Source organism: Leptonychotes weddellii, chromosome 12, assembly GCF_054177405.1.
Source record: "Leptonychotes weddellii isolate Sample4059 chromosome 12, ASM5417740v2, whole genome shotgun sequence".
Lineage (NCBI taxonomy): Eukaryota > Metazoa > Chordata > Mammalia > Carnivora > Phocidae > Leptonychotes > Leptonychotes weddellii.
Window position 1 is genome coordinate 77,958,102 of NC_138380.1, and position 15,449 is coordinate 77,973,550.

Consider the following 15,449-nt stretch of genomic DNA (forward strand, 5'->3'; position numbering starts at 1 on the left):
ACCTTTGATCGTAAAAGAAATTCAGGCAACCAGCCCATGCTGCAGGGAGCTGTGGACAGTGTCCTCTCCTTTCAACAGTTCCAAAGTTTCATTCCTACCTCACCTGGGGGTTTCTCTCATGGCCTTCCTATTCTAGTAGTCTAAGAAAATTTCTTTTTTTATTGGTACATGTTTCATTTCTCCCATATAAGTTTTAGTTATAATATCACAATAAAAAAATGCAATTACTTAGATCTACTTAACTCCTTTCTCTGTAGGTCACTTCAGCTTAATTATTGCTTTTACATTCAGAGGCATTCGTAGCAGCTGCCTATTTTATCCCTCGAGACATGTGGCTCCTTCTCACGTCTTTCCAGCCACTCAAAGACGAGGCTTCAGTTAGTCAACGTTGTTCAATTAAACAAAGACTGATGTAGTAAGTAGCAGAGGTTTCTATTTCAGCTTCCTTCCTCCTGGATGTTTATGGGGTTGGTACATCTCAGTTCCTCTGAGGCTTTCTTCATTTCCAGCTGGATGAGTCCCATGAAGGATGGCAGAACGTTGTCCCAGAGGAAGTGAACCTAAAGAGGGCTCAGAAATTCCAGGGCACACCTGACCCACAGCAACGCCTCTATTATTATGAGAGTCGGCCAAAAGTGATGAAATCACGTGTTTGGAACTAACAGTTCTCCACAGAAGACTCTAAGTGGGTCTGATTTTTCCTTTTGGGACCAGATACTAAATGGAACTTAGCCCATTGTCTCTTTAGCTGCCGCTTCATATACTGGAGAGAATGGGGTGTGTATGAACAGTGCAGAAGTGTTATTTGAAAAAAAGAACAGCAATAGCTATGGCCACCTTCTGTATGTTTTCTTTAGCTCATTTCCAGATGGTTTCTTCCTCACCACGTCAAGGACACAACTTTAAGAACTAACACCTCTTACTCACTAGATAGCCCCCTCTATGTTGGTGACCTCTACATTTATACTTGGCTCTAACTCGGATCTCAAACCTAGATGCAACTGCCTACTTCACACTTGCACTTGGGACTAAGCATCTCAATGGCAACATGATCAAAATCGAACTCATAATCATCCTCACCCCACAGATCTAGTCCTTCCCCTGAGATTTCCTAGCTCATGGAATGGCTCTATCGATGCTGAGAGCACCTGTCGTCCAGACATCTGACTCCTTTGACCACTGCTGTCTCCCCTCCCCCACCAACACAATGCCTGGCACACAGCTGGTACTTAGTATTTTTTGGATGAATATTCAATATTTGTATGGAAAATGCCAATAATTAAGACTCTCAACTCCTTCAAAGACCAATGAAATGGACTGTGGTTCATCCAGAGCCCAAGCAAATCTTCACTGTCTCTAAAATCCACTCTTTGCTCATGCCAAAGCTACCACTATTTACTCAAACAGTTGAATGCCTTCTAAAATTCCCATCATTACTGTGCATCAACATGCAGTTAAATGAATGAATTGATTATAATTTTCTCTGCTCTACCAAATTTCTGCTTCTCATACTGTGCTTCATGAATGTGTCACTGCTGGAAAATGAACACTAACTGTGTATTCAGGGCATTTAGTAGCAAATTTGAGTGAAATGTGGGTATCTTGAAAGATTTTTTTGAGCTCTACTAAGCATTTTTGAAAGCAAAATGTGTCAGCAGACTGAAATTACATGCAAAATTATCTAAACTATTTACATATGATAGACAGTCACTTTGTAGCAGATGAAGCTTTCAAAATGTAGGGGGTGAAGCTGAATAATATCAACCTCTGGTCTAATTACTTCCAAGTCTTTGCTCATGGCTAAAGGCATAAAATGCAAACAATTATGATACACGGTAGCGTGAGTCTTGAGGAAGCACCGGAGGGCACTATGACAGCCCTAACTGCACACACTGGGGCAGCTGCTGCCTTCCATCTACTATTGGAGAGACTTAGTACTTAGTGCGACAGGGGATGCACTGTCCCTGGACTTGGTGCATTACTTTCTTTGCACAGTACAAGCAGCAGTGCACACCTGGAAGGGACTAAAGAGGCTGCTTCTTACGCCCGAGCTTTCCATGCTCCAGACCCCCTTAATTAAACAGTTTAACTAAATCCATTGGAGGTATACCACTCATTGGGCAACCATCACACCTTGAGGGAAAACAGGGTACGTCGCTTGTTCTCTGATTTGATCACTCTCAGAGCATGCTTTTCACTATTGGACAAACTCTTGAAAAGTAAGTAATGAAATCTGCGTGCAAAATAGAACCCAGAATCCTCCAATTTCAAAAATAAAAATCCAAGGTACTGTGTCCATTTGAGTAATCCCGAAATCTCAAACCAGACCTATCTTCCTTAGGTGTAGGTTAGAGTACCTCTTTCCCTTTTAGTTGAAATGTTGCTACATTCCCTCACTTACCTGCTTTCTAGGCCACAAATATTTCATATTAACAACAGCCAACATTTACTGAGCACTTACTATGCCAGGTACCTTACTTGGATCAGGTTTCTCAGCCTCAGCACTACCGATATTTTGAACGAGATAATTCTGTTGTGGGGCAGGCACGTAAGATGTTTAGCAGTATCCCATCCCTCCACACATCCCACAGTTGCGACCAAAATGTTTCCAGAAATTGCTAAATATTCCCTGGTGGGAAAAACTGCTCCCAGCTGAGAATTATACTGCCTCAGATTTATCAACTTATTTAATCTTCTGAACTACTCCAGGAGGTAAGTTCTACTCTCCACTGTATAGGTGTGAAAAGAGACACACCAACAGATTCAACTTGCCTAAGGCCACATCGCTTGTAGAGATACAGCTGGTATTTGATCCAAGGTAGTCTGACTCCAGAGCCCCACCTCTTAACTGCTGCCCTAGAGCCCTGACCCCTTTCTGACTTTAGGGCTTAATGAGCATAATCGGCTTGTTGGATCAGAATCCCTTTCAGAGTTATTGAAAAGAAATTGCTTCAGCAATGAAGACTGATTCAGGAATTGAAACTAACTTCAAAGTAAGAGAGAAGAGGGCATACGATCTCCACCTAACTAGGTATATACCTGAGTCACAATAATTGAAAGAAACCATTTTTCGGATGGTCAACCATATATAAAAAAAATCTAAAACCCCACAGCATGGGAACTTTCTTCTTCTACCACCTATAAATTATTTTTAGATCTAGGTAGAATACTTGTGGAGCATAATTTAAGTGCCTCCTCTTTTTCCAAATGATGCACCAAAACATTATTTTAATTATATAACAAAATGATTTCCTGATAAATTTCAACATAGTATATTTCATATATTTTATCATGTTTGGTGTTAGAAATTAAGATGTTTATTTTTAAAGATTTTATGTATTTTGAAAGAGAGAGAGAGCACAAGCATGTGAGCTGGGGGAGGGATGGAGGAGGAGTGGCAGAGGGAGAGGGAGAGGGAAAGAAATTCAAGCAGACTTCCCCCTGAGTGAGAAGGCCAAGGCAAGGCTAAATCCCAGGACCCTGAGATCATGACCTGAGCTAAAATCATGACCTAAGCCACCCAGGTACCCCTAAGATGTTTATAAAGCATATATTAAAATTAGGGTTGAAAAAAGTTCTATTCTTTTTTTGTGATGAGATCTTTTAAGATTTATTCTTAGCAACTTTAAATATGCAACACAATATTATTGACTGTAGTTACCATACTGCATGTCTCCATGACTTATTTATTTTACAACTGGAAGTTTGTACCTCTTGACTCTCTTCACCCATTTTGCCCCCTACCCACCTCCCTTAATGCCCTTCCCCTATGGCAGCCATCAGTCTGCTCTCTGTATCTAGGAGTCTGGTTTCATTTTGTCTTTTTTATTTCACATATAAGTGAAATCAGAGTATTTATCTTGCTCTGACTTGAATATTTCACTTCCCCTAACACCCTTAAGGCCCATCCACATAGCTGCACATAGCAAGATTTCATTCTTCTTTATGACTAAGTAGTACTCTATTGCATACATGTACCATATCTTCTTCATCCATTCATCCATCGATGGACACTTAGGTTGCTTCCATATCCTGGCTACTGTAAATAATGCTTTAGTGAACATAGTGGTACCTGTATCTTTTCAAATTAGTTTTTGATTTTCTTCAGAAAAATCGCCAGAAGTAGAATTGCTGGGTCATATGGTGGCTCTATTTTTAATTTTTTGAGGAGTCTCCATACTGTTTTCCATAGTGGCTGTACCAATCTCCATTCCCGAGGCATCTCCTCTCTTAATGGAAATATCTGGCCCATCAGCCAGCATAATTCTCATCATTAGATCCCTTCTTGTAATTGGAGATTCGTATCTTCCCATTACAGAATTCATTTGCAGATGACCCTTGTTAAAATGCTAATATCCATATTAAGCTCTGTTAGCCTTCATTTAAATAAATTAATCAAATTAGTGAGTGAGTCATTTAGCAAGCCATTAGAAAGGAAATTACAAACAGACAAGTTCTTATGGTCCAGTCAGGAGCAGGGAAAATCTGGTTACAAGGTCTCCTGCAGGGAAGCCATATATGGGGCTGGTGGCACCTCACAGGGCAGGACGGGACAGGCAAGGTGCTGGGCAGGGGACAGGTGGCCAGCAGCGAGGAGGAGGCATGGGAGAGTCACTTACATTCCTGTAAGTGTACTTTGCCTCCTTTCCATCCTTCATTCCAGTGCCCCATTTGACAATCTCTTCTCCCTCTGACATTCCAGAGTTCTTCTCTCAAAATGCAGATTGGTCCCAGCCTATCCAAGAAGGCTGCACAGCAGACCTGCCACTTTATAGCCAACTAAGAGGGGCTGAAAACTCCCCCAAGTGTCACTGCTCCTCCTTGAATCAGCTACCCACTTTAATGATACCTGGATTTCTACGTGCAGGAAACCGAAGCCTGAAATCGCAACGCACATGGCTTTCGCCTGGTCCTGGTTTCTCCAAGCATCTTCCGGAACACAAAATTTTACCACCTTCTGTGGGGCAAGAGATGTAGGGCAAGGGCAGATGTCATCCTTTGGGAGGCAAACAGGAAGTCCATCCTTCTCCCCGTCTCATTACCTCTAAACAAATGCAAGCATACAACTGCTTGTTTTCTTTGATCCAGAATGTGGCAGACAATAACTACACGAAAAGGTTTCCTACCTGGCAGTGCCTGTTGTGAGGATTTTTCTTCAAAAAAGGAATGAAAGAATACAATGCCCCTGAAATGTAATTAAGCACTGTAAATCTGCTTAGAACAATTTTCTAGTATTCAACTGCTAACGGAAATCGTCTTCAAAAATCTGAACAGACAAGAAATCCAGACCCAAGGTTCATAACTGATGTAACAAGAAAACATTTTATTGTGGAACTCATAAAGGCCAATGATTAAAAAAAGAAAAGAAAACCATCATGCGGATTAAAAAGCTAGGTTGGGTGGTTAATTTCAAGAGTGACCAGAAAAACCGCACACAGGCTGCAGACACTAAGCAGGCTTAGAGATGGAGACCTGGCCTATATCTGATAGAACTCTACCTTGTACCTTTGAGAAAATCAGGGTGAAGGATAAACATATACAAGCTTGGATTAAAAAAAAACCCCACCAACTTCTATTTATTATATTTTGCAACTATGATCTTTTAAAACGGTGGCCTTAGGAAAATCTGCTTTGGCAAGCAACTGCAGAGGCTCCCGTGGAGAGGAAGTGAAAAGACTGGGCTTATATACAAGGCTGCTGGCACGTTCAAAGCGCAGGGGATAGTTCACAGAGCAAAATGTAGTCTTAAGTAAATGGGTTTCAGGCAATTTCAGTGTTAAGATAACATCATTAAGAGTAGAACAGATTGTGCTCAAACCCTGCTGTTTATAATTAACACGTTGCTTCCAAATACTCCAGGGTCCCTGGTAAATAGTCTTCTGCTCACATCCACCCAGACCAATCAGAGTATTTTCATCAGATTCCATGCTGGGCCAGCACCTGTCTGGACAAATCCAATAGAGCCAAAGAACTCCTCTCCCTGGCCAGCTAAGTAGTTGGATGAACACAGCTTGGCTTAGTCATTGTCACAGTGTCCATATGGCTTTGAAGCTTGTTTTCACAAGAAATCATACAAGTACTTTATTATGTCAAAGTTCACCGTCCTATAAACAAAAATAGATAATATGTTAGCATCCTCACCCCCTAGACTGCTCAGCTTTGTATGTGTGATTCTGGGAAGCACATGCAAAATAATTCACAACCCATGCTAACCAAAATCCTATAGTGCTATCAAAAGCACCATAACAGGAATGGAACTGATTTTATAAAATGTCACTAGGAACAAAGTTTCTTTAAAAAGTTTCCATTTTTCTCCCATGCATTTTAAAGTTTGCTTTTCTGAAAAAAAAAGGAAGCGAAGTTAGAACTATTCAACATTCTGTATTTCAATTATACTACAGAAAGTTTAGATTTCATTTGAAAGCTATTTGCTTTTTTGTCTAATAACCAGAATAAAGTAATTAGAGATGTAAAAGTATTTAAATCTTCTCTGCTTCTGAACACTGTTTATCTCCCCAAACACCTGTTTTCTCATTACATAATGCATAGCTCATCCGTCCTTGTTTGTAGCTTTCATTCTTTTCAGTCTTTTAACACTGGGTGACCTGTATGTGTATTGTAACTAAATCTGTATGATCCAAGAATACGATACAACAAACAGACGATGTGAATGTATATTTTTGTACTCTGATGGCAGGCAGAATAAAATAGCAGAGAGACAGAGACATATAATTATTCTCCTTTCTCCAAACTCATTCTTCACTATAAATATTCAGACTTGGAGGTTTATTATTTGAATAAATGGTGAAAATAATTAGTTATAATGATCTAGCAATAAGTATAAAATTAAAGCCTTAAAGTATTCAATTCTGCAAAAATAATCATCCATGGGAGAACAGTCTTTTAAAGATTCACTAATTGCACACTCTTATTTATTAAACCATCATCAATTAATGTTTTTGTCTATCATTTTATAATACACTTTCTAAAAAAGTTTCTAAGCAAATGACTGACATATCAAATATTGTTTAAAATCTGGAATGGGGAACTATGGATACTGCTTATGAAAACACATTTAAAAATAGCTCAAATGAGATGCTCTGGCTATTGTGGTACCTCATGTAGGACTAAAGAATACCTTACTTGCTTCATTACAACAGTGCCTCTGAAGAATACTAAACCTTTCCAAATGGTATAAAAACACTGCCAAGACAATCCTGTTATCATTAACAGTAATAAAACAACTAAAAACAGTTACTAAAATTAAAAAAAAAAAATCTCAGGCATAAAGACGTTAAAATGTGTGGTTATTATCTCATAATCTATTTCATTTTTATATTTTTCTTCTGTTCAATTCTAGGACCTCCCAAATATACTGGCAACAAGGTATCACTCACCTTTTTTTTTTAATAAAGTCTTAAGAAGTACAAACTTCCAGTTGGCAAAAAACATAAATCATACCAGTTCAAAAGATCGTTTTTAGAGGATTTTAGAAGGAAACAGACATAAAAAGTTTTTCTAACCACAGGCAGAAAGGGGACAGGAATTTGTATATTTCTCAGGTATATACCCACAACTTCGGGGTTTTGACATTGTGTGGGAAAAAAATTTAGAAGCAGCTAAGATTAAAACATTTACATTTCAAAACTACAAGATCAGAAGCTATTATTTGATAGAATGTGAGACAGTCATAGAAAATGACCAATATGAAGACATACCTACAATGCTAACAAGGGAAAAGGAGAACAGAATTACAGCTCGGTAGTGACAGGTAAATACAGACAGGGGAAGCATCTGTATACTGGAATAGGACCAGAGGAGAACTCGAACTAATGAAATACTGTGTTAGTGGCGGGACTCCTCTATCTTACTCAGTCTAGCTGGGTAACTTTAGCAGAATTTCTGCAATAAAGTTTTCTTTGGCAGAACAAATGGACTGACTTAAAAACACTACGCTCTTTAAGTGTCTTCATCTATAAAAGCTTCAACTACGTTCCCTTTCTCTGCTTTGCCACTAGAAAATACTCAAGCAAACTAAACGATACCATTAAGATTTTGGGGCTTTTTCAAGACAGTAAATGATTCAGGAATTGAATATGTAAGATCATTCCTTTAAGAAACATTTAGTGCCCAAGATGTATGAATGTCTTTATCTTCCCTCCATCCCCCAATGTAAACTGGTGACATGCCAGCTGGTCCCCACGTATATTATTCTAAGACAAGGCAGAATTTGAAAGAATAACCACAAGGAAAATATAAAAAAATTATGTCACACATTCTGAAGATAACTTTATGCTTTACAGGACTCAGAGACAAACAATTCACTGTAAACAACACTTTAAATTTCTACAAAGAGAATGATGTACTTTGTAACTTTCTCTGGCTTTTCATGGCTTCAGATGCATATTAAATTTATATAAATATGATTTTAAGGTTTTGGACAGTTTTTATATAATACAGGAGATTCTTAGAACTGAAATGAATTATTTTCTAAAGTAAGCATACAGAAAAAATAGGATAAACACAAATAATATTAGTGATAATTTGCCTAGGAGTAATTAATTCTTAAATCAGAATTCAGAATACTTTAATACAAGTTAGTTAGATGGTATGTCTAAAGATTTAATTTTGCCTTTATCCTTTTATTACACTTTATTGATTCTTTTACTACACTGAAATACTTTTTTTCTCATGGGATACTATTTTATTTCCTTTTACTTTTGTGGGCAGTTTGAGTTTGGTTCCACTGACAACTTGCACCCGGACAACTTTAAGCAATCTTATGTTGTCTTCCCAGTGACTGTCTAAGAAAGAAACTTAAAACTACCATTCACATTAAGAACAAGCCAAGGACAATATTTAATAAGCTTCTTATCATCTGTCTTCTCCCATATTCTACCTCCATATTTTGTGCTTCCTTTAAAGCCTCCCACTGCTTCTCGGTCCAAACCTTTCCACTGTTCGTTGGTCAATAAAGTTCTCTATGTCCTCTACCTCTTCCATGAATGTTTTTTCTCTTCTGGGTTTAACTGAAATCTGGCTCCCCCTGAAGGACCTAGCCTCCTCTTTAGCTCTTTCTAATGAGGTTAGACTCCAGGCTGTCCTTTGGGTGGGGTTTGGTGTCCTGGTGCAAAAAGCTCTGCTCCTCTGAGACTCAGATCATTCCACTCACCACCTTGTGTCCCCCTGCCATTATGTCTTAGTCACTGAATCATGCAGCACCCAGTTTGGTCTTCCTCTCCATCCCAAGATCTGCATAGTGACCTCACTGCATACCTACCTGTCTTTCCTACCTCCAATGGTCTTCTTTTTTACTCGCATGATCATATTCAGAAATACTCTACCTCTAAAAACATAAATTCAGGCATGCTATCCTCTGATCCCCAAGCTCTTTCTCTAGGCGATCTGGAACACCTTGACACAACCAGTTCACAAGCCCCTTCACTTGCTCGTGATCTACAAATACTTAACTGGTATTATGTGCTAGGCACTGAGCTACTGGCTCTCTACCGGCTTTACTTCCTTCCTTCCCTTCCTAGCTTAGACTCCATGGTCCATCACTTCAAGCACTCACTAGCATCCAGAAAATTTACCTGGCAAAACCTCAATCCTATGTGATTTCAACAATATCCCTTTGCTGTCCCAGTACTTAGCACATGGAATGCTATTAGAGAAGATCCTAAGTTTCACAGATTGGTGCCACTGTAAATTCAAGGTAAGGAACTTTAAATGGGCCCTCAGTACTCCCAGCAAGTTCCTTCTCCTGACGGCACCTTCTTCCATTCCCCACAGCAGCTATTTCAAATACCCATGTTCCTCTCAAACTGCTACTACTTCTGTCCTTAGTCTCAGTTTGTCTCCACATTTAGAGGCTAAATAGAAGACATCAGAATTCCCTCGACTTCTTGCCACCAAACTTCCAAACTCAGCTCCATCTGAATCCACTTTTTCCTCATGTTATAATGCAAAAAGAGTCCCCTTCTTTCATCCAGGGCTATTTTTTTCAACTCATGTTTCTAAAATCCCATGTTGATATACCGTTTCAGACTTTAATCTCTGTCCTCTGTATCATTAATTCTCCTCTATCACCCCTTTTCCATCAGCATTTAAATAATGTTCAAACGTTTAAATAATAATAACCCTCTCGCAACTCCACAACCCCTTTAGTAGGTAACAATCCTCTCTTCCTCTTCACAGCAAAAAGAATCCTAGAATACAGGCTCATGGGCAATACAACAAATGTTAAGTGAACAAATGAATTAGAAACATTCTATTTGCTGCATCAATTTTCTTATAAATACTATTTAAATATGCTATAATCTGACTTCTAACCCACTGTATCCCTGTAAGTGTTCCTGATAAAGTTGCAAATGGTTATTTTATCATTAAATCAGATGGACTCTGCTTGATTTCTTGGCATCAGTTGCCAGTTTTGATCATCACTCCCTTCCCTTAGGTTTTCCTACTTTTCTTGTGTACGTAACTCCATATATAACTGCTTTATCCACTTAAGCCTGTATCACAAGTATTTTTCTGTATTTTTAAACTTCCAAATTATGATTTTTAGTAACTGCATAGTGTTTTTTTAAAAATAAGTAGGTATAATAAATTACTGATCCATTCCCTTGTTTTGGACACTTAGGTTGTGTCCTCTGATCTAATCATTCATTCTCTACTACAGGAGTCTGGAACTAGACATACCTACCTCTTCTTCAGTAACTATCCTTATGATCTCTTATCTCTACCACACCTGGATTTGGAATGAAACTCTGTCTCCTTAGTTCCCTTCTTGTTGCTGCCCCAAAAGACAAGCCCACAATGGTTCCCCTTCATCTGAAGTTTTACTGCTAATCACTATAGGAAAACATGAACTATTTATATATTTAGCATATACTAAGTTTAAAGCATTGTTTAAGTTTGAGGTAAGGCAGTGATTGGCACAAACACAGTCTCTGTTTTGAGCTTCATGGGCTTATACTGTTGGAAGAAAGATGAACTCTAATTATTAAGTAATTAATTAAAACTATGGTAAGTACTAGAGGAAAACAATGAGATCTGTATACTGTGATTGGAGTGGGGGCACACGATGGTGGTCATGGTATGTTTAAGAATGCTTCTTTTCATTTAAATTGAAATCTAAAGGTTATGCAGCGGTTAGCTAGATAAAGGAGAGGAGGTGATGGAAAGTGCTGCATTTGCAAAGATGGGAAGCAGAATGGTGAATATGAAGAACTAAAAACAGCCAGCGAGGTTAAAGTGCAAATACCTAGGGGAGCACTGTGTGTACCAGATGTGGCTGGGTGATACAACGAGGCGGCAGGGGCCAGATCACTGGGGCCTTGTAAGCTACATTAAAGATTCTTGTTTTTTTTAAATCCCAAGAGTCATAGGAAACTATTGAAGACTTTTTTTTTTTTTGGAAGTATAATTGATGTATAATATATTAGTTTCAGGAGTACACCATATTGATTCTGCAATTCTATACATTACTAAGGGCTCACACAATAAGTATAGTCACCAAACAACATTATCACAATCTTATTGACTATATTTCCTATTCTGTATTTTTCATCTTCATGAATTATTTATCTTGTAACTGGAAGTTTGTACCTCTTAATCCCCTTTATCTATTTCACTTTTCTCCCCACCCACTTCTCCTCTGGCAACCACCAATTTGTTCTCTGCATTTAAAGAGTTTGGTTTTTAGAGTCTACATATAAGTGAAATCACATGGTATTTGTCTTTCTCAGCCTGCCTTATTTCACTTAGCATAATACTCTCTAGCTCCAACCATGTTGTTGCAAATGGTAAGATCTCATCCCTTTTATATGACTGAGTAATAGTCCATTGCATATATGTACCACATCTTTATCCATTCATCTATTGAAGGACACTTGGGTTGCTTCCATATCTTGGCTATTGAAAATAATGCTTTAATAAACATAGGGGCACATGTATCTTTTCGAATTAGTGGGGTTTTTTTTCATAAGGAGTTAATATCCAAAATATATAAAGAACTTACCCCACTCAACACCAAAAAAAAAAAAAAAAAAATCCAATTAAAAAAGAGGATTAAAAGATGATTTTAAAAAAAAGAGGATTACAAGAGATTAAAAAATGAACAGAGGACCTGAACAGACACTTTTGCAGAGAAGACATATAGATGGCCAACAGCCATACGAAAAGATGCTCAATGAATCATCAGAGAAATGCAAATCAAAACCACAATGAGATATCACCTCATACCAGTCAGAATGGCTAGTATCAAAAATACAAGAAATAACAAGTGTTGGCGAGGATGTGGAGAAAAGGGAACCCTCATGCACTGTTGGTGGGAATGTAAGCTGGTGCAGCCCCTGTGGAAAACAGTACAGAGGTTCCTCAAAAAATTAAAAATAGAAATACCATACGATCCAGTAATTACACTATTCGGTATTTACCCCAAAAAACAAAAACACTAATTCAGAAAGATATATTGCAGACTTTTAAGTAGGAGGGTGCCATTAAATTTGTATAAAATCATTCTGGCTATAGTGTGAACAACAAGTTATAAAGGGTAAGAGCAGACAGAAGACCAATTAGGAGGCTACTAGAGAAGAGATGGTGGTGGCCTGGTCTATAGAGGGAACAGTACAAATGGTAAGAGTGAATGAATTTGAGATCTATGGGAGGGACTTGGCAGTCAACAGGACTGATGCTTGGATACTGTGAGTGTGGGAGAGAGAGATGTCAAGAATGACTCCCAGGTCTCAAGCCTGTATAATGTGGCAGACTGCAGCGTTAACCACTGAAGTAGGCAACACTGGAGGAAAGCTGAATCATTCTTTTTTTGTTGGCAGGCAGAAGCAGAGGTTAGAATTCCAGAGTTCAGTTTTGGAAATGTATTGATGTAGCTGAGAAACATCCAATAAAGGTCAAGAATATTAGAATAAAGGTCTGGCCTTTAAAAACTGAGGAGTTATTAATATAGAGATGGTTGTTTAAGTCATGGGAATAGCTAAAATTGCCTAGGGTAGAAGTACCATATGGAAAGAGAAAAGAGCCAATTTTTTTTTTTTTTTAAAGATTTTATTTATTTATTTGACAGAGAGAGAGACAGCGAGAAAGGAAACACAAGCAGGGGGAATGGGAGAGGGAGAAGTAGGCTTCCCGCCGAACAGGGAGCCTGACACGGGGCTCGATCCCAGGACCCCTGGGATCATGACCTGAGCCAAAGGCAGACGCTCAACGACTGAGCCACCCAGGTGCTCCAAAAGAGCCAAGTCTTAAGGACCAGCTACATTTAAAGGTAGGGTGGAAAGGATAAACTGGCAAAAGAGCCATAGGGAAAAAAAAAAGCCAAAGAATAAAGAGGAAAACCAGAAGAATGAAATCATGGGCTCTAAGAAAAGAGTTTTAAGAGAGAGAGTGGTCATCAGTGTTAGATGCCACTAAGTAATAAACAGCCTGAGAAAATATCAAGAAACGTTCTGGGAAAGATGGAAGAGATAAAATTCAGATCACAGGTGGAAGAGAGACCCCCATCTACTGAAAAAGGAAAGAGAGAAGATGAACACCAATGTAGCTGAAGGAGTTCTCAACTGATGGTTAAAATTTTGTTCTGTAAAACAAGTGAATGCTGAACAGAGTGAATTTGAAGAGTCAAGAATCTAGGTTAAAAAGAAGCCTGTGAACCATGTGCTCTATTCTTCAATATATGAGGTGGAATGGGTGGGAGGCTGGTAGAAGATTATCAAGCATAAGAAGAATGGGGAAACAGAGCCAGATTGCACAAGGCCCAAAGGAGTCCACGTTTCTACAACAAGTTGGGGGCAGTAGCAATCTGGAAGTGGCAACACAAAAGAAGGGTGGTGGCACTTAAGGAGCATCCAACCTTGAGAGATTAGCATGTGAGAAAATAAGCAGCTACCATTAGAGGTAACTCCAGGGGAAGGAGTATCCCCAGGTAAGAATCAGGTTTTCATTAAGGCAATGAGGAAGAGTATTAGGAGAAGACAGAAGGATATGGGAGGGAGAGAAAGAAAGAATGGAAGGTTAAATGAGCAGAAAAAGAACACAATATATCATGGGGATGAGGGAGTGGAAGAGGGAAGATGTGGGAAGAAGGAGGTAGTTATTCTTTGGACACTGCCCGTGGAAGGCAAGGAAGAGAAAACAAAAGTAACAAAGCAAGTTAGAGAGATCCCAAGTTCTATGACAGAATCCCAGGTCTACAAGTCCTGCTCCCTTTTTAAGTGGTAAATAGAAGCGCACTTCTCTGGATGTGTTTAACATCACTGATGCTATGAATTAAGTTTCTGTTGGGTTCACTGTATATTCATCATATTGGGCATTCATAAGCCTCTGTCCTGTACATGTTTATGTTGGGGCACAACCCAACACATTCAGAGTAATGGCAAAATCCCTTAAATAAATACACTTCATTCAAAAGTTACGTCTTTGGTAGAAGCTCATAGATACAGAGTTTTTAAAATAGTTGTTTAGAAAAAGAAAGGTACTGCTTTATGGTCATAGTGAATACACTCAAAGTTTCTGTTCAATTTCTTCTGGGTAAAAGCTGCCCAGTTTTGCCACAACAACACATTTTAAAACCTTCACTTCATGTTTTAGAGTCTACATGCCATCAAAATATCTCAAATACCTGCACCATAGTATCACAGAACTTTTTCTCTGCACAGAAGAGACTTCAGGGCAGAGGCCGCCAACCTGTGGACTTCAGAATGTTAGGAAGCTGTCGACCTCATTTGAGGAGATCTGCAAATCCATACCCGTGTCAAGCACTATTTTCAGCCTGAATAAATAATGTTTCGTGCCTATATATAATTTTGAAATATATGTAAATATTTTCAAGATTTTGAAGGATATTACAATTCAATCTTCATATTCGAAAGGGTTGGGAAAGCCCTGTCTTATGGATTGTCTTATTTCACCTGCCAGTCTACACGGCCTGACAGACTGCTATCCAGCTGCAATCATGAGATGAGGTCATTTATTCACATAAATGGCTGGAACATTTTTCGTAACAGTAAGTAGACCTCTGTGTGAGGAAACTCGCTACATTTTTAGACAGCTCTCATTTTGACAGACATACTTTCTTCCCTAGAACTTCTAACGTTCTAGACTTACTCAGAAGTAGTCTCACCAACTTTGTACGTGAAAACCCCTGAAATACTCGAGATAGTTACTGCCTCCTTCCTAGGACTTTACTCTCATACCCTGTCCCTCAGTCAGGGAGGTGACATGGTTCCTCATTTTATCATTCTCCTCCTGCCGCTGCTTGGCACATGCCCATTTGTCAATGCCCCTCTTAAAATGCCAAGCACAGGACAGCACACCAGATTTGTTCTGCCTATGGGAACACACAGCAGACCTATTACATCCCCTAAATGAGACACCAGGATCGTTAAAACCTTGCCATCAGCTAAAATACTTAGGACTTAAGCCAGGTC

The 15,449-nt window shown here is 38.9% G+C and overlaps 1 protein-coding gene across 1 annotated transcript in view; it reads right to left on the minus strand.

Moving 5' to 3' along the window:
- Window positions 1-5,303: 5,303 nt before the first annotated feature.
- Window positions 5,304-15,449, minus strand: part of ORC5 (origin recognition complex subunit 5) — a 71,186-nt gene continuing 61,040 nt past the window's right edge. The window contains exon 10 of the mRNA XM_081800665.1: window positions 5,304-6,104. Coding sequence (XP_081656791.1) covers window positions 6,059-6,104 — 46 coding nt within the window. The 3' untranslated portion in view covers window positions 5,304-6,058. The remainder of the gene's footprint in view (window positions 6,105-15,449) is intronic.